General features: G+C 37.8%; 1 protein-coding gene across 1 annotated transcript in view; it reads left to right on the forward strand.

Moving 5' to 3' along the window:
* The window catches only part of LOC136874921 (meckelin), a 162,085-nt gene extending 158,303 nt beyond the window's left edge, over window positions 1–3,782 (forward strand). The window contains exon 17 of the mRNA XM_067148633.2: window positions 3,661–3,782. Coding sequence (XP_067004734.2) covers window positions 3,661–3,741 — 81 coding nt within the window. The 3' untranslated portion in view covers window positions 3,742–3,782. The remainder of the gene's footprint in view (window positions 1–3,660) is intronic.
* Window positions 3,783–19,143: the final 15,361 nt, after the last annotated feature.

Genomic DNA, 19,143 nt, shown 5'->3' on the forward strand with positions numbered 1-19,143 from the left:
TTGGACTGTTAGATCAGCACCGTAGTAATGTTCGTTAAAAGTGAGAAAATGTGCGATTTTTCATTTGATTGAGTATTTTATATGATAACATTGCTTTTAATTGCTACATTCCTACTGACGATTTCAGGTAGGAAAACCACAAAGACAGTCTTTCTGAGAATCCCACAGCGAAGCACGGGTACATCAGCTAGTAATAATAATAATAAATCCCAACAAAATTAAGAAGCAGAAAATTTAACACAGTCATCATATCAATTAAATAAAACAAATAGAATAATTTTAACACTCATAGGTGCATGTACCGCGTTTCCGAATCACCCCGATAATTCAGTTACAGTTCCAAGGTTGAATTTGATAAAAATCTTGACGATGCAGATTTTATCCATGTTATAATAAATGTCAGATGCAGAAGAGCTCGCAGTTTTTAATAAATAAACGATTGCCAAAAGGTCCATAAATAGGTAGGCCTAATTTTTAATTACAGTTGCAAGGTTGGCTTGATAAAATCTTGACAATGTTGTCACAATATGAAGATAAAGTTGGAATTCAAGAGGACAAACTGGGGCAAATATTCATTTATAGGAAGGGGAGTTAGGGATTGGAATAACTTACCAAGGGAGATGTTCAATAAATTTCCAATTTCTTTGAAATCATTTCGGAAAAGGCTAGGAAAGCAACAGATAGGGAATCTGCCACCTGGGCGACTGCCCTAAATGCAGATCAGTATTGATTGATTGAAAAATTCCATGAATCTATAGGGCTCATTTTAATAACATCACATGGCAATGGTTGTAGATAATGTCTTCCCCAAATAATCCACGGCAGTAGATATTCACCAAAATATTAAAAGGTATCAGTACTTACCTACATTTTCATTGTAGAGTATCCAGTTAAGGTAATTCAATAGCTTACGTCGTTAAGTCATGTTTGAAATCAGGCACACACTCCCAGCAATTCAGAGGTCACATTTTTTTTGAAAATACAAAAGTAAAATAAAATAGTAAAATTGAATCACAAGAATTAAGGCAAAAGCCTTAATTTACATGGCTACTAGCCCGGAGTATCAGACTCGCACCAACACTGAAGTGTGTCTTCCACAACACACGCCAATCGACCTCCATCTTGTACAACGGCTCAAGAACAAGTCCTCGGGAAGCCGGAAGCAGCCATAGTTCACAGTTCAGAAATAAGTAATGTGCATGTGTGCCAGAATTGATTCACTTATCGAACGAATGGGATGTTCGCAGCTAGACGTAATAATGGCAGATCATAGATTTAAATGTATAGACATTTCAGATTCCCTATGGGAATCAACATCTATATCATACCAATGACACCAATCAACAGCAGTTCCAAATAAAGGATAATTAAGGGGGGAGAATAAAATCCCAATACACAAGCCCATTAAGTTCAAATAAATACTTTTTGCCATATTCATGTCACACCATCTAGTCTAGAGCACTTACCTTATTACTTACCTCATGCAGAGATCGTCATCCTCTGTCTCTGGTAAGGACATAATGACAGTCAATTTTCTTCATGTTGGTTGATTTTAGAGGTGTAGTCAGTTAGTTATTCGCCTTCCATTATCAAGATTTGATACCAGCTGAAGTTGATAGAATTTGTTAAAATGTAATAACTGTGTTTTGGGCTTTTGACTCATTAGAGAACTCCTATGGGACAAATATCCAGCACTCTAATGTCTGTTATGACCCTTAGCTGTTAGAACAAGCATAGAACAGAGAACATTATCCTTTGGTTTTGTTTCTGGTGTCATTCTAAATTGCTTTGTGTTTTATTTGAATATCTTTGCTTAAGTAAATATCTCTTCCTCTGTATTTTGGTCTTATCAAATAAACTTGTTTCTTCTGCGATGTTGAAATATTTCCTTACAGGCTGGTTAGAACTGTGAACTATGTCCTATGTATAATACATTTTAGACAAAGGTATATTGTATAGTTATTTTGTTTGGGGTCTCAGGTGTGACATAAGCACTGTGTATTAATATTCTAGTTAGTGTATCCAAAGGATAATTCAGGTCATTCACTGCATTTTATTTTGTCAAATTATTAAATTTATTGAAGCCTCCGTGGCTCAGACGGCAGCGCATTGGCCTCTCACCGCTGGATACCGTGGTTAAAATCCCGGTCACTCCATGTGAGATATGTGCTGGACAAAGCAGAGGCGGGACAGGTTTTTCTCCGGGTACTCCGGTTTTCCCTGTCATCTTTCGTTCCAGCAACACTCTCCATTATCATTTCGTAGCATTTATCAGTCATTAATCACCTTGGGAGTGGTGACCCCATTATATTAATAGCCTATATGGTTCATTCATTACATCCCTGACCCGGGTTGCAGATTTTCATTTCATTTTCATTAAATTTATTGATTATTAGTACTATCACAATCGGTAAGTTTAGGGACTAGTGCCTATAAATTGGGAGCCATTCAGCATGGCATACACTTTCACAGCTCCATATCATTCCATGCCATGAACAACTACCAACATTGGTACAGTTGTTGGAAGCACTGCTGAATGGTATTGGCAGGAAGATCCTGTGTAGCTGCTCTTGTGACACTGATGATCTCCTTGGTGAAATCTATGCCCATGTAGCTTTGCTTTTAAGTGGTGAAAAATAAAGAAATTTTATGGTGTGAAATGAAGTGGGTGTGGAGGGTGTGGCAGAATGTTGACCTGTTACCTTGCCAGTTTCTCTTGGATGAGCATCAAGCGAGGTTCAAGGGCACTGCCATGTAGCAACAGCCAGTTCTTCAGTTCAGGACACTTATGACAAATTGAGTCATGTAGACTGCTAGGGATTTCTTTGCAGTTCTTTGTGCTTACAGTGATTCCTTCTGGGATGAACTCCATGTGCACAGTTCCCAGTGGTCAAAAATGCAGTTCAGGTATCACCTTGCCTTCACATTTCTTTTTCTATCATAGTGATACAGGCAATTTCCCAGTGGTCAGCTGTTGCTCCAATTGCGGATCGTACAGAAAATACTGTGTTTTATCTCCTGCTATGATCTGTTTGACAAACATCCCATCAACACCAGCATTACTGATCAGGTCCTTGGGAATGGTCACGCAATCTTGCGCTAATCCTTACCGATGCTGCAAGATCATCTACTTTTTGGGTGCAGATGGCATGCAACTTCCTTGACTGTGCATTCAGTTTGGCTTGATTGTGGCTGACCAGTTCATTCATCATCCTCCAAACTGTCATCCCCGTGCGCAAAGTACTGATGCCAATCAGATACATCACTACAGCCCAAGAAGTCATCGCCATGCACTTATTTCATCACCTGTGGGTAGTTTTGCCTAATTCGTGGCAGAATTTGGTGTTTACCCATTGGTCGATCTGTGATATTCTCATGTTCCATTGCTCATATTCAACTACCCATCACAACAGCAACCATAGTCCTGCGTACTCTGTATGCATGTAATTGCCTCTTGTTGGGATGACTGAAGAACTGTCACAGCCTCACCCTGTAGTACAACATATCCACTGTAGTGCACCACAGTGACACTAAAGTCCATGAACTCAGTAATTGTACTCTGTGTTTATTTTATTACAAAATCACAATGATTGTTGTTTACATAAATGTACAATTCGATCTTAATTTCTTTTGATATATGGATGTATTGTTTTCTTTCAGCTGCTTGTTCATGTCAGAAAAGTTGGAGGAAGAAGAAACTTGGCAAGAAAAACTTTAATTGATGAAAGATTCTTAATATGATTTCCTTAAAATGTTTCATTTTTTATTGCAAATAATTTAACAAATTGTGATAATTATCCATCCATTTTAAACTCTCTAAATATGACAATAAGAAGAAAGAAGACTGACATGTACATGACTAATCTTGCATAAGTTTTATGTATGACTTGCAGATGTGCAAAGTAATTCTCGGGGCCGATGACCTAGATGTTAGGCCCTTTTAAACAACAACAGTGATCATCATTGTCATCATCATCATCAGTAATTGCTAGTAACAATCCTGTGAACTTTTCAGAATGTTTGTAACAGTCATCATCATCATCATCATCATCATCATCATCATCATCATCATCATCATCATCATCATCATCAATTCCTAGTAACAATGTTGTGAACTTTTCAGAATGTTTGTAAATGGTCATTAGTAGGGCCCGGATTTTTAGGTTTTAACCTATTCTTTTCCTCGCTATTTAATTTACAAATTTCGATATATTTGTTCGTTTCACACTTCATGGAGCAGAATATGTGAATTTCATTGCACCTAAAAAAAACTTAAATGAGGGGTTGACACCTAAAATAACCTAAATAGCTGTTTTACCTTCTTCAAATAAAGAATGTTATTTTCCCTGTGTTGTAAAATTATTTTCACCGGAATTACAAGCAGTAGGACGGAGATACACGTATACAGTTGTTCAAAGAGAAACTACCAACACCTCTTCAATCTGAGCCGATACTTACCCGCTGGGGAACTTGGATGTCTGCTGCTATTTACTATGCTGAGCACCTAGAAGGAATTAACAATGTCGTCAATGACTTGGATGAAACAGAAGCTTCCTGCATCGCAAAGGCCAACAAATCGCTCGAGTGCCCGACCCTCCTCGCTTCCCTAGCATATATTAGGACACATTTTTGTTTTATACCAGAAGCTACTCTCCAGTTGGAAGGTGCAACCTTGCCACTCAAAGATTCCCTGGATATCATTGGCAGTGTTTCCAGAAGAGAAATACCTGGGCCATTGGGAGTGGCATTTTCTTCGAAGCTGCAGAAGATTCTTCAACGCAATGCTGGTTTTGAAGATATGAAAGTCATCAGTTCAGTATTACAGGGAGAGAAGTATTCAGGAAAATTACCCCTACAACCTAATGCATTAGCATCTATGTACTACGCTCCAATGACGTCATGTTCCGTTGAAAGAACTTTTTTCGTCATATAAGAATGTGTTACGTGACAACAGGAAATCATTTACGCCCGACAATTTGTGTATGTACGTTGTTATTTACTGCAATGCCAAACAAATAACTTGCATAGGAAACAGTACAGTGTATTCTGTGGTTTTTTTAATGAATATGGCAATGTAAACTTTTGTGAAATAAGTACATAAATAAATTTTACAGAACTACGAAAACCCAAAAATATTGCTGCCTGGAGGAAAAAACCTGAAATAACCTATTTTAAGAATACAAGAAACCTAAACTGAAGGTTCATGCCACCTAAAAATCCGGGCCCTAGTCATTAGTATTAGTATATGTTTCTTCCTATCATATTTTTCAACCAAAATAGGTTTATTTCAATATGGTTAAACTTGTACTTTGTACATACAGGATGGTGCAAAAGTCAGTTTCCTCTAACATACCATGCAACCATTAAGACAAAAATTCGTTAAGGTGTCTGCTGCCTTGCACACTCAATACACTTCATGCAACAACTTAGAAATGTACAAATGAGGGACATTAAAGGTTTATATTCATTAAGGGCATGAAATGCATTTTCAACAGACATTCTCAGTTCCATTGTTTGGCAATATGGAAAACACCAGTATAACTGAGCAAAATCTCTGGAGGCTGGAGCAGAAAGGAGTTCACTCTATTGAGAAAGCAATATCTCATTTTCAGATCAGTAAAAAATGTTTATATGTGCAGAAAATTTTCTGTGTTATGCAGCAGGAATTTACTCCCCCTTGCAGCTTGCACAGATGTATAGACAAACCACTAATACAGTTTAGGGGAAATATAAAGAAGGAATATTATAAGATCGCCTTTAAAGTTTCAAACGTCGTGATGAGCAGCTTGGAAGAAGAGCGTGGAGTTGAATCACAAGCAGTTTTCATAAACATAGCAAAAGAACATCCCATAGTCTTAGAAAAATCACATTGCTTTAAAAGAGGTAATTTAAAAGCACAAAATTAAGTTTGGATCTGATATGAATGTATCGAAACTAAGCAAAAATAAATTTTAACATGAAGAGTTAGGTTGAAATACAAAATGCCTCTAAAGAGAACAGGCAAAAAGCAGATCAATCTAAAAGACTGGGGCCAGGCTGAGTGGCTCAGACGGTTGAGGCGCTGGCCTTCTGACCCCAACTTGACAGGTTCAATCCTGGGGCTCAGTCCGGTGGTATTTGAAGGTGCTCAAATACGTCAGACTGATGCCGGTAGATTTACTGGTACGTGAAAGAGCTCCTGCGGGCCCAATTTCTGGCACCTCTGCGTCTCCGAAAACCATTTTAAAAAGTATTTAGTGTGACGTAAAGCAAATAACTATTTTTTAAAGACTGGGAAAAAATACAGTTTGATGTACTGCAAGGTGAGGTGAGACACATCCAATCATAATACAGCTAAGAGGCAAGAAAACATACATTCTGACTAAATTCTCTCCTTTGAGAGATGCTGTAGTGCGGGTTAGTATGTCTACTCCAGCGGTGGGTCTGAATTCTGCTACAAAAGAGCAAACCCAAGCAAGAAACAAAACATATGTCTTTTCTTGAGTTGCAGAGGGATATACTGTAAAAACAAAGTTATCATTATTCACTAAATTCAGGCAATGTGTGTGCGTGCGTGCGTGCGTGCGTGCGTGCGTGCGTGCGTGTGTGTGTGTCTCAGGGGGGTTGCCAGACATCCTGGATTTTGGAGGGCAGTACCATATTTGTATTAAATGTCCCACATTCCAGACTTCCTATCCGGGATGGCAGTTGTCCTGTATTTTGAACTCCTTGGTTTCTTTATCTAGTGTGAGTGCGTAGTTTTAAAAAATGTTTTTTTTTATTTTATAGTTTGCAGTTCTCGGGTTGTCTGTCCTCGCGAATAAGATCCGTATAGCGGACAGCTACCTTAGGTAGTCCGAGGCCACCACATCTTCGTGTGAAATTGTCAGCTGTGAGAAACATTATGTTCTATTGACTTGATTAGATCTGAGCTGTTCATTTCTGTAAATTATTCTTGAACGTGATGTGTGCGTGCGTGCGTGCGTGCGTGTGTGCGTGCGTGTGTGTGTGTGTGTGTGTTTCTCAGGGTTGCCAGACATCCTGGATTTTGGAGGGCAGTACCATATTTGTATTAAATGTCCCACATCCCAGACTTCCTATCCGGGATGGCAGTTGTCCTGTATTTTGAACTGCGAGAGAAATACGCCAGTGTTCCCACCTCTGATAAGTACCAAGAGCTTTTCTTCTTTCTTTCAAAGAGGATAGATTTCTTCACTCCTTGGTTTCTTTATCTAGTGTGAGTGCGTAGTTTTTAAAAATGTTTTTTTAATTTTATAGTTTGCAGTTCTCGGGTTGTCTGTCCTCGCGAATAAGATCCGTATAGCGGACAGCTACCTTAGGTAGTCCGAGGCCACCACATCTTCGTGTGAAATTGTCAGCTGTGAGAAACGTTATGTTCTATTGACTTGATTAGATCTGAGCTGTTCATTTCTGTAAATTATTCTTGAACGTGATGAAGATATTTTTATGAAATTGCTAAGAATGAAAAAAAAAAAAAAAAACCCTGTGAACAGCACTTTAGAGAAATTAAAATATATTGAAATTGAAAGAACTGGCATGTGTAAGTAAATCAACTAAGTTTTTCCCCTACTTTTACGTCACACCAACAGAGGCAAGTCTTACAGTGATGATGGGTAAGAAAAGGGCTAGGATTGGAATCGAACGTGGCCTTAAGACAAGCTACAGCCCCAGAATTTGTTTGGTGTACAATGGAAAATCATGGAAAACCATCCTTAGGGCTGCCAACAGTGAGATTTGAACCCATCGTCTCCCGAATACAAGTTAATTGGTACATGACTCAAGCCGCGCGACCAACTTGCTCGGTACTGTAAGTTTCAGTCTGTGTATAAATATTAAGGCATGCATTAATAAACTGCACTATGATGTCAACATAATATTAAGCGCATCAATTTGAAACAAAGTTTATAACTTGTAGAATACAAGCCTGTTGATTTCTTCGATCGCACATCTGTCCTGTATTTTGATTTCACGTATCTGGCAACCCTGGTATGTACGAAGGTATCCCAAAAATAAGGTCTCCTGTATTTTTATAAATACATAGATCAGTTTATTTCTACAATGGTTTACATCATTTTACAGCTTGAACATTTAGCTATTTTTCTACCTAATCACCATTTTGGTCGATGCATTTTGTGGACGCTGTGACAGTTTTTGTATGTCCATGTTATACCAGCTCGCCGCCATGCTGTTCAGGAAGTTGTGAACCTCATCTTTCACCTCGTTGTCGGTGCTGAATCGCTTTCCAGTCAAATGTTCTTTCAACTTAGGGAACAAGTGATAGTCATTGGGCGCCAGGTCGGGACTATACGGTGGGTGGGTGGGTGGGTGGGTGGGTGGGTGGATGGGTGGGTGGGTGGGTGATGATGTTCCACTGAAACTGTTGCAGGAGACCAATGGTTTGCTGGGCAACATGCGGGCGAGCGTTGTCATGGAGAATGCTTACGCCCTTGTTCAACATTCCTCTTCTCCGGTTCTGAATTGCCCGTCTGAGGTTTTTCAGGGTCTCACAGTACCTGTTAACATTAATTGTGGTCCCAGCGGGCGTAAAGTCGACCAACAATACCCCTTTTCGATCCCAAAACACAGTTGTCAGGACCTTAACAGCAGACTGTGTTTGCTTGAATTTGTGCAGCTTTGGCGAAGAGGGATGCCGCCACTGGCATGATTGTTGCTTGGTTTCAAGTGTAAAGTGGAACGCCCGGGTTTCATCACCCGTAACAATTGAGTCCAGAAAGTTGTCCTGTTCGGCTGCAAAGCATTGAAGAAATGCGCGGGAAGAATCAACTCGTTGCTGCAAATAGTCATCAGTCAGCATGCGTGGCACCCATCTTGCGCACAACTTCCGGTATTTCAACTTTTCCGTTAAAATTCTGTGAGCGGCACTTCGGGAAACCTCAGGAACCAAAGTGCAGAGATCAATCAATCACTACTGATCTGCATTTAGGGCAGTCGCCCAGGTGGCAGATTCCCTATCTGTTGTTTTCCTAGCCTTTTCTTAAATGATTGCAAAGAAATTGGAAATTTAGTGAACATCTCCCTTGGTAAGTTATTCCAATCCCTAACTCCCCTTTCTATAAACGAATATTTGCCCCAATTTGTCCTCTTGAATTCCAACTTATCTTCATATTGTGATCTTTCCTACTTTTAAAGTCACCATCCAAACTTATTCGTCTACTGATGTCCTTCCACGCCATCTCTCCACTGACAGCTCGGAACATACCACTTATGTCTCAAGTATTATTACAATATTATAAGTCCACCTGTTCAATACAATTGAATTGAATTGTATTGTATTGTATAATACTTGAGACATACGTCAACTTCAATACGGAACCAAAATGAGAATAGTTACTTGTAACATACCACTTAGTCGAGCAGCTCGTCTCCTTTCTCCCAAGTCTTCCCAGCCCAAACTTTGCAACATTTTTGTAACGCTACTATTTTGTCGGAAATCGCCCAGAACAAATTGAGCTGCTTTTCTTTGGATTTTTTCCAGTTCCTGAATCAAGTAATCCTGGTAAGAGTCCCATACACTGGAACCATACTCTAGTTGGGGTCTCACCAGAGACAAATATGATCTCTCCTTTACATCCTTACTACAACCCCTAAATACTTTCATAACCATGTGCAGATCTCTGTACCCTTTATTTACAATCATATTTATGTGATTACCCCAATGAAGATCTTTCCTTATATTAATACCTAGGTATTTACAATGGTCCCCAAAGGGAACTTTCACCCCATCAACGCAGTAATTAAAACTGAGAGGATTTTTCCTATTTGTGAAACTCACAACCTGACTTTTATCCCCGTTTATCATCATACCATTGCCTACTGTCCATCTCACAACATTATCGAGGTCATTTTGCAGTTGCTCACAATCTTGTAACTTATTTATTACTCTGTACAGAATAATATCATCTGTGAAAAGCCTTATCTCTGATTCCACTTCTTTACACATATCATTGATATATATATAAGAAAACATAAAGGTCCAATAATACTGCCTTGAGGAATTCCCCTCTTAATTTTTAAAGGGACAGATAAAGATTCACCTACTCTATACTCTAATTCTCTGAGTTCTATTTTCTAGAAACAGAGCCACCCATTCAGTCACTCTTTTTTCTAGTCCAATTTCACTCATTTTTGCCAGTAGTCCCCCATGATCTACCGTATCAAATGCCTTAGAAAAGTCAATCGCAAGACAGTCCAATTGACCTCCTGAATCCAGGATATCTGCTATATCTTGCTGGAATCTTACAAGTTGGGCTTAAGTTGAATAACCCAAACTGCCTTCTATCAAACTAGTTATTAATTTTGCAAACATGTCGAAAGAATGCTTTCCCAAAGCTTACAAACAATGCATGTCAAACTGACTGGCCTGTAATTTTCAGCTTTATGTTTATCACCCTTTCCTTTATATACAGGGGCTACTATAGCAACTCTCCATTCATTTGGCAAAGTTCCTTCATGCAAACATAATCAAACAAGTACTTCAGATATGGTACTATATCCCAACCCATTGTCTTTAGTATATCCCCCGAAACCTTATCAATTCCACCTGCTTTTCTAGTTTTCAACTTTTGTATCTTACTGTAAATATCATTGCTGTCATAGGTAAATTTTAATACTTCTTTAGTATTAGTCACCTCCTCTATCTGGACATTATCCTTGTAACCAACAATCTTTACATACTGCTGACTGAATACTTCTGCCTTTTGAAGATCCTTGCATACACACTCCCCTTGTTCATTAATTATTCCTGGAATGTCCTTCTTGGAACCTGTTTCTGCCTTAAAGTGCCTATACATACTCTTCCATTTTTCACTAAAATTAGTGTGGCCACCAATTATGCTTGCCATCATGTTATCCTTAGGTGACTTCTTTGCTGGATTCAATTTCCTAGTAAGTTCCTTCAATTTCTCCTTACTTCCACAGCCATTTCTAACTCTATTTCTTTCCAACCTGCACCTCCTTTCTTAGTCTCTTTACTTCCCTGTTAAAATATAGTGGATCTTTACCATTCCTTACCACCTTTAAAGGTACAAACATATTTTCACATTCCTCAACAATTGCTTTAAACCCATCCCAGAGTCTGTTTACATTTTTATTTACCGTTTTCCAGCGATCATAGTTACTTATTAAAAACTCCCTCATGCCTGTTTTATCAGCCATATGGTACTGCCTAACAGTCCTCCTTTTAAGACCTTCCTTTATTTCACATTTATTTTTAATTACCACATAAACAGCTTCGTGATCACTAATATCATCTATTACTTCGGTTTCTCTATAGAGCTAATCTGGCTTTACCAGCACCACATCCAGAATATTCTTCCCTCTAGTTGGTTCCATCACTTTCTGAATCAGGTGCCCTTCCCATATTAACTTATTTGCCATTTGTTGGTCATGCTTCCTGTCGTTTGCATTATCTTCTCAATTGACATTTGGTAAATTGAGATCACCCACTACGATCACGTTCCTTTCCTTATCGTTTCCCACATAGCTGATTATCTTATCATCCAGAGTGATCCGCCAATCTTCACGCATGATTTGCTCAACCTTCACGACTGTCTTGACAGAAATTGATGGTCTCCCGCTCCTTTGTTTGTCATGAATTTCAGTTTGACCAGCTGCAAACTCTCTACACCACTTACGAACATTTTTGACGTCCATGCAGGACTCACAATACACTTCTGTCAATTGGCGATGGATTTCAGTTGGTTCAGTACCTTTTGCATTAAAAATCTGAGTAACTGTGCGCACTTCGCATTTGGCAGTAACATCCAACGGGAGCTCCATTCTCAACGGCTGCCAAGCCAAGACCGAGTGCCTCAGTGCGGCGTGCGCATATTTATATGTGAGCATGGGAAACACTCTTCACAATATTGTGACCAACAGCCACACGAACATAGTTCTGTGTTTATAAAAAATTAGGAGACCTTATTTTTGGGATTACCCTCGTATGTATGTATGTATGTATGTATGTATGTATGTATGTATGTATGTATGTATGTATGTATGTATGTATGTATGTATGTATGTATGTTGAGTCAAGACGGACTCCAATCCTCAGACCGTAGTATAAAAAAAACATGGCGGCCAAAGTAGCCGGATTTCTGGTATTTTCTAACACGAAAATATCACGTATATCTATATATATAAAATAACTTGTCCTGACTGACTGACTGATTCATCATCGCCGAGCCAAAACTACTGGACATAAAGAAATGAAATTTTGGGGAGATATTCATATTAAGATGTAGGTGCTCGCTAAGAGAGGATTTTTGGATATTCCTTCGCTAAGGGGGTGAAAAGGGGGGTAAAATTTTAAAAGGAGTGTATCTATATCTCAAAACTTATAAAGTTTACAGATGTAAAAATTGGTATTTAGAATCTTCTTTAAAAATAAGGAAACACGTATTTTTTTGTTTTCAGAAAATCCCAACAGGAGAGGTGAAAAAGGGTGAAAAAGGGGTTGAATGCCTTTAATCAGGATACCGGTACTTATATCTCAGAAACTGAAGATATTACAGATCTGAAAATTGGTAATTTTCATCTCTTTTAAAAATAAAGAATCACGTTTTTTTGTTTTTGTTTTTGGAAAATTCAATTAATGCAAGGGTGAAAAGGGGATGAAATTTTAAAAGGAGTGTATCTGTATCTCAAGACTTTGAGAGTTTACAGATGTAAAAATTGGTATTTAGAATCTTCATTAAAAATAAAGAAACACATATTTTTTTGTTTTCGGAAATTCCCAATACGAGGGGTGAAAAGTTGTGAAAAGGGGTTGAATGCCTTTAATGAGTATACTTGTATCTCAGAAACTGAAGACATTACAGACCTGAAAATTGGTTTTAGGGGTCTCCTTTAAAAATAAAGGAACAAGTATTTTTTGTTTTTGGAAAATCCAATTAATGGGGCGGGGGGGGGGGGGTGAAAAGGGGGTGAATTTTTAAAAACGGGTATATCTATATCTCAAAACGTTTCAAGTTTATAGATGTAAAAATTAGTATTTAGAATCTCCTTTAAAAATAAAGAAACACGTATCTTTTTGTTTTTGGAAAATCCCAATAGCAAGGGTGGAAAAGGGTGAAAAAGTGGTTGAATGCATTTAAAGAGGCTACTTATATTTCAGAACCTGAAGATATGACCGACCTGAAAATTGGTATTTGGGATCTACGTTAAACATAAAGAAACAGGTATTATTTTGTTTTTTGAAAATCCAAATAATGGGGGGTGAAAATGGGGGTGAAATTTTCAAATGCGTGTGTCTACATCTTAAAACTTTAAAAGTTTACAGATGTAAAAATTGGTATTTAGAATCTCCTTTAAAAATAAACACGCAATTTTTTTTTTGTTTTTGGAAAATACACTTAATGGCGGTTAAACAGGAGTGACAAATTGGGGTGAATTTTTTGAAAGACTATACCTACAGAGTATCTGAGAAACGTAAAATGTTACAGGCGTAGAAAGTGGGTATTTGGAATCTTCTGGAAATGTAAAGAAACGTAGGTGATTTGTTTTTGGAAACTCCACTTAAGGGGAATTAAAAAGGGGTGAAATTTTAAAATAAGATTTTTCTACAGTATATCTCAAAAACCTTAACATATAACAGAAGTGAAAAATGGCATTTTTATCTCTATTAAAAATAAAGAAACGTGTATTGTTAATTTTCGGAAATACCACTTGGGTGGAGGGGGGAGTAAAAGTGACTGAAAATGGAGCGGGGGGGGGGGGGTGAAAGAATTGAAAAATTAATTGACTTAATTGTATGAGAATATATACATCTAATAAAAACTAAAGTTGTTACAGACGTGAAAATTGGTACTTGGATCTCCTTTAAAATAAAGAAAAACCCGTTTTGGCGGCAAAACATCTTGGGGGGCGGGAGTGAAAAGGATTTGAATTCCTTTCATTAGGACACATAAATAAAAAACTGAAGAAGTTAGAGTCGTGATAATTGGTATTTAGAAGATCCTTTACTATAAAAGAAACAAGTATTTTTTGCCGGAAAATTCACTTAGGGGGGGGGGGGGGAGGAGTGCGAAAGGAAGTGAAAAAAGTGAATTATTTTTATGGGGATACTTATATCTCAAAACTGAAGGTAATAGACGTGAACATTGGTGTTTGGAATCTCCTTTAAACGTAAAGAAACACGCCTTCTTTTAATTTTTTTTGGGGGGGGTATATAAACTTAACGGCGATGGGGTGTAGGTGAGACCAATTGATTTTACTGCTCATAATGATGTTATAAGGAGCCTCCGTTGCTCAGGCGGCAGAGCGCCGGCCTCTCACAGATGGGTTCCGTGGTTCAAATTCCGGTCACTCCATGTGACATTCGTGCTGGACAAAATGGATGTGGGACAGGTTTTTCTCCGGATACTCCGGTTTTCCCTGTCATCATTCATTCCAGCAACACTGTCCAGTATTTCATTTCATTTGTCATTCATCGATCATTGCCCCAGAGGAGTGCTTGGGCAGCCGGCACAATTCCTATTGTCGCCGCTAGGTGGGACTTTATTCATTCCACTCCTGACCCTGTCGAATGACTGGAAACAGGCTGTAGATTTTTGATGTACTTATTCTGATCATAAACCGATCATTTTTAATCTTTCCTGGGTTCGTTTTCAACAGCCATCTTTTCCTTCAGGGAACGTTCTTAGATTACAGTAGATCTCCTGGCATACAAATAAAAATTTAAACACATTTGAAATTAACGATAGGAATGAGATTGACCGTCAAATTGTTCACATCTATAATAAGGTCAGTAAAGCACGGAAGTATGCCATTCGTATCGCCAGAAATCCTGCACACTTGCCTATGCAAGACGATGGTGCTGGTCACATTGTCAACAATGACAATGGCAGCAGATGTAATTTACCGCTAAGTAGCGGTCTTGCATCTTGCTGTGGGGTCCAGAACATCTATAATAATAATAATAATAATAATAATAATAATAATAATAATAATAATGTACTGGTCCGTCATCAAATTTGCGGACCGCGCTGGAAACGGGTCCTGGACAGGTAATGACTAAGAATGCAGTCCGGCCGCGGTTTCAATACCGCCAAGGCACCCAAGACGACACCACGCCGGATCTCCTAAAGTATTTGATCCATATTAAAAATGCTTATAGGAAAAGATGGCAAAATTTAGGGACCCAATTGACCGGGTGGAATACCTGGACCTAGCCTGGGAAGTACGATATCGATTGCTGGAAAGAAAGATTGAAAAATGGGAGGAAACTTGCCGTAATCTATTAGAAAACGAGTCAGATCGTGAATTTTGGCGGATTCTCTCAGAAAAAGAATCAGATCGCGAACTTTGGCGGCTTATATATAAAACAATAAGCATTCAATTATAAATTTCAGTATAATACCGTAGCGAAGCACGGGTATCTTGCTAGTATTATATAAATGGCGGTAAATTTACATGATAAATGTAACATTTAGGGAAAATCACTTTTACACGTATGAAAACGCTTCGTCAAATAACGCTTTTTCTTAGATTTCACTTCGCTGGATAGATAAAAATACATGAAAAAACTGTAAAAATGATACTTCTAACATCATTTTGAATGTTTCAAAATAAATTAAGGTATGAAATTCCTCAATTTATTCGCTCTAATGAGAACTGTGAAACACAATTTGTTGCCTTAGTTTTGAAGTGTTGAACAATTTCTTAAATTCACCATCCAACGAATAGGAAGTACACCCGAAATAATAGGCCTAATGTTGTTGGCTTTACGTCCCAAAAACTATATTTGTTACGGTTTTCGGAGACGTAGACGTGCCGAAATGTAGTCCTGCAGTAGTTCTTTTAACGTTGCCATTAAATCTACCGACACGAGGCTGACGTATTTGAGCACCTTCAAATAGCACTGGACTGAGCCAGGATCGAAGCTGCGAAGTTGGGGTCAGAAGGCCAGCGCCTTAACCGTCTGAGCCACTCAGCCCAGCCGTATAATTACAGATCGTATGTGTCCACTGACTCATATAAATACACTCGCACACTTATATTCTACAAAGAAACTAACATTTATCGTCAACTTTCATAAAATTGCACAGACTACATACGATAACAACAAACCAAAACAAACCCAGATTTCCAACAATTCCGGCTACTCGATTCACCATCTTTGAATGATCGAGGATAGCACTAAGGTCTGAGGATTGGAGTCGGTCTTGGTTGAGTAAGCCTGAAGGCTGGTTGGATCCTCAACAGTTTTACGAACAGCTGTCATAGATTCTTGAATATTAATTCTAAAATAATTTATATTTTTTGTGGGTCCTACCTTTTCAATACACAAAAGATTAAAACACTACAAATAAGTGAGTCATAATTATAAAAATTATGGTACTTATCTCAACCCTATTTGGTACATCTTCAACCAATTATACAAAATGGAAAGACATCTTAAACAGTTATAAAATATATTAAACAATTTAAATAGATGAAAAACATGAAAAAGCTAATTAAATAGTTTTTAAAACATAATGTGTGGTGTTTGTCTTCGACTACCTTCTTGCTTCGTATTTAATAAGAAATGACAAAGTGATTTGGAACAAACTCGTCTTGTGCTAAATCAGGCGGGGTTGGAGGAACTTTTCTTGTTCATTATGGATTGTGAACTTCTATAGCAGACAGAGCATTTTGAATACTGAAATGTCAACTCGGAACTGGATTTGTTGGATATCACATGCAAAAGATGTTGTAGTCTTTCTGTGTTTGATAGAGCAGACTAAAAGGAAAGAAAGGAAACTAAATAAGTATGCTATGGAGAAAAAGAAATCAAGAAGATAGAAAGACTAATTGGGTAAGTGATAATGTGAAGTACTCACTGTTAGTTCTATCATGCTTATCAAGTGGGCTCTGTCATATCATATCACGTTTACGTTCAAACACTGGCAAGCAGTGGCTAGGATATATTGTTATTGTGTTCACAATCCGTAATGAACAAGAAAAGTTCCTGCAATACATCCTGATAGACAGTTGATTTGTACAAGACGAGTTTGTTCCAAACCGCTATGTCCTTTCTTACTAAATCCGAAGCAAGAAGGTAGTCCGAGACGTTGTGTTTCTAAAGCTTTCTAATTTACTTTTTCATGTTTCTCATCATTTTATTTAATTTAAATTGTTCAACATATTAAAAATGTAATGATGTCTTTCTTCCCAGTGTGTTTAGTTGGCTGAGGATAACCCAGATAGGGCTGAAACATATATAATGTTTTTTCTGGCTACATTTACTGCTTATTTGTAGTGTTTTAGTCTTTTGTGTATTGAAAGGGTGGACCCCAACTTGACAGGTTTGATCCTGGCTCAACCCAGTGGTACTTGCAGGTGCTCAGATAGGTCATCCTTATGTTGGTAGATTTATTGGCACATAAAAGAATTCCTGCGGGACAAAATTCTGGCACCTTGACATCTCCGAAAACTGTAAAAGTAGTTAGTGGGACATAAAAACCAATAACATTATTAATAACATGAATTCTTTTATTATTGTCAAGTCAATACAGAACCAGTATAAAATGAATTGTTTATAATAGATGGCATAGGCATCACTAAAGAAGTATACTAGGAATTGAGGAATGAGGTAGTTACCCATTGCTTTCCTAACTGAGCCAGCAGTTGCTACTACATATCAGTCTGCCAAGCCCATTGTAATACATGAAGCAGCCAACCATCAAAGAGTAAGACAGGTCAATGACAGTAACAAATTTGTTCTAGCCCTACCAGAAGACATAGTGCATTTGTATTTTGACACTGTTATATTAATGGATTATACTTATTTTATAATTCTTAAGCTATATTTCAGTACCTCCTGTTAAAATATGTTTCTTTACAATGTTTAGCCACATTATGCAGAATGCAACAACACAAAATAACTGAAAAAACCTTTTCTGTTGTTGATCTTATTTTACTAAGGACTATAGGAAATTATAGTTTCTCCTGACCAAAACACCTTTCTATTATTAAGCTTTCTTTACTGGGTTAAAAACATTCCGCATGAGGGTTTGTGTCCGACCAAAAAACACAATTATGGTGATAAAGACGTTCATTTAGTTTGAAGGTTACCTCATCTGTCGATAAAATTGACCACCAAAAGTTTGGACGTACTTCATTGTGGAGTGCAAAGAACTTGCAGAACTGAAATCTTCTGTCGTTGTTATCTTCATGCAATGTATGAAGTAATTTTGGGCAAAAAGGCTTAAATTTTTAGGATTCTCTGCAGGTTCCTTTTGAGATCTGCCTAACTGAGTGGCAACATTGCCAACCTTGAGAGGGTCAGGTTCATAGAATAATCCCCAAAAGATCGTTTTTTTTTTTTTTTTTTTTTTTTTTAAGGGAGGATCGTACAGCTTAAAATAACCATTAAAATATTCACTATAAGTCTCTTTACAGACACAATAGCTCATATGCTTCTCAGGAAGCTGACTGGTTCGATTCTTGGTTAATAATATGAGATTTCCGAAAACTCTGGCTCATGCCATACGTAAAACTCCATGTTCTGTGGAGTCCCTCTGCTGCAACTCCACAGTTAAACAAGGTAGATGGAAAATAAATATAAGTCATAGTGTTAATATGTAAGATTCAGTTTTAAGGATATGCATATACATTTTATTTAGTTTACTCAAGAATAGGATAATTTGTAGAGAAATAGTCAACATGACATATAAAGTCACTGAGGTGCCTTACTTCATAGCTGGAAATCATCATCATCATCATCATCATCATCATCATCATCATCATCATCATCGTCATAATCATCTTCATCGTCATCATCATCATCATCTTCTTCTTCTTCTTCTTCTTCTTCTTCTTCTTCTTCTTCTTCTTCTTCTTCTTCTTCTTCTTCTTCTTCTAAGGAACTTTAGGCACAATCACAGTGAAGGTTCTGAAGTACTGGCACTTGAGCTTGCTGTGCTTTAGTCATACTTCTGAGCACGTTCTCTGATGGTTTGTAATCTTTATACTTACCACTGACTCGAACACATTGACTGGCCAACATGCGTCTATTCACCGTATAAGTAATTAGTTTATTCCTGTTTTTGACTTCAGTGAGATTAATTTTGCAGAATATTCTTTCACAATCAGCATTTGAGTGACAAGGTGACAAAACAGAGACTAAAAATTCTGGAAGTG

The sequence above is a fragment of the Anabrus simplex genome, chromosome 5 (genome assembly GCF_040414725.1).
Source record: "Anabrus simplex isolate iqAnaSimp1 chromosome 5, ASM4041472v1, whole genome shotgun sequence".
NCBI lineage: Eukaryota > Metazoa > Arthropoda > Insecta > Orthoptera > Tettigoniidae > Anabrus > Anabrus simplex.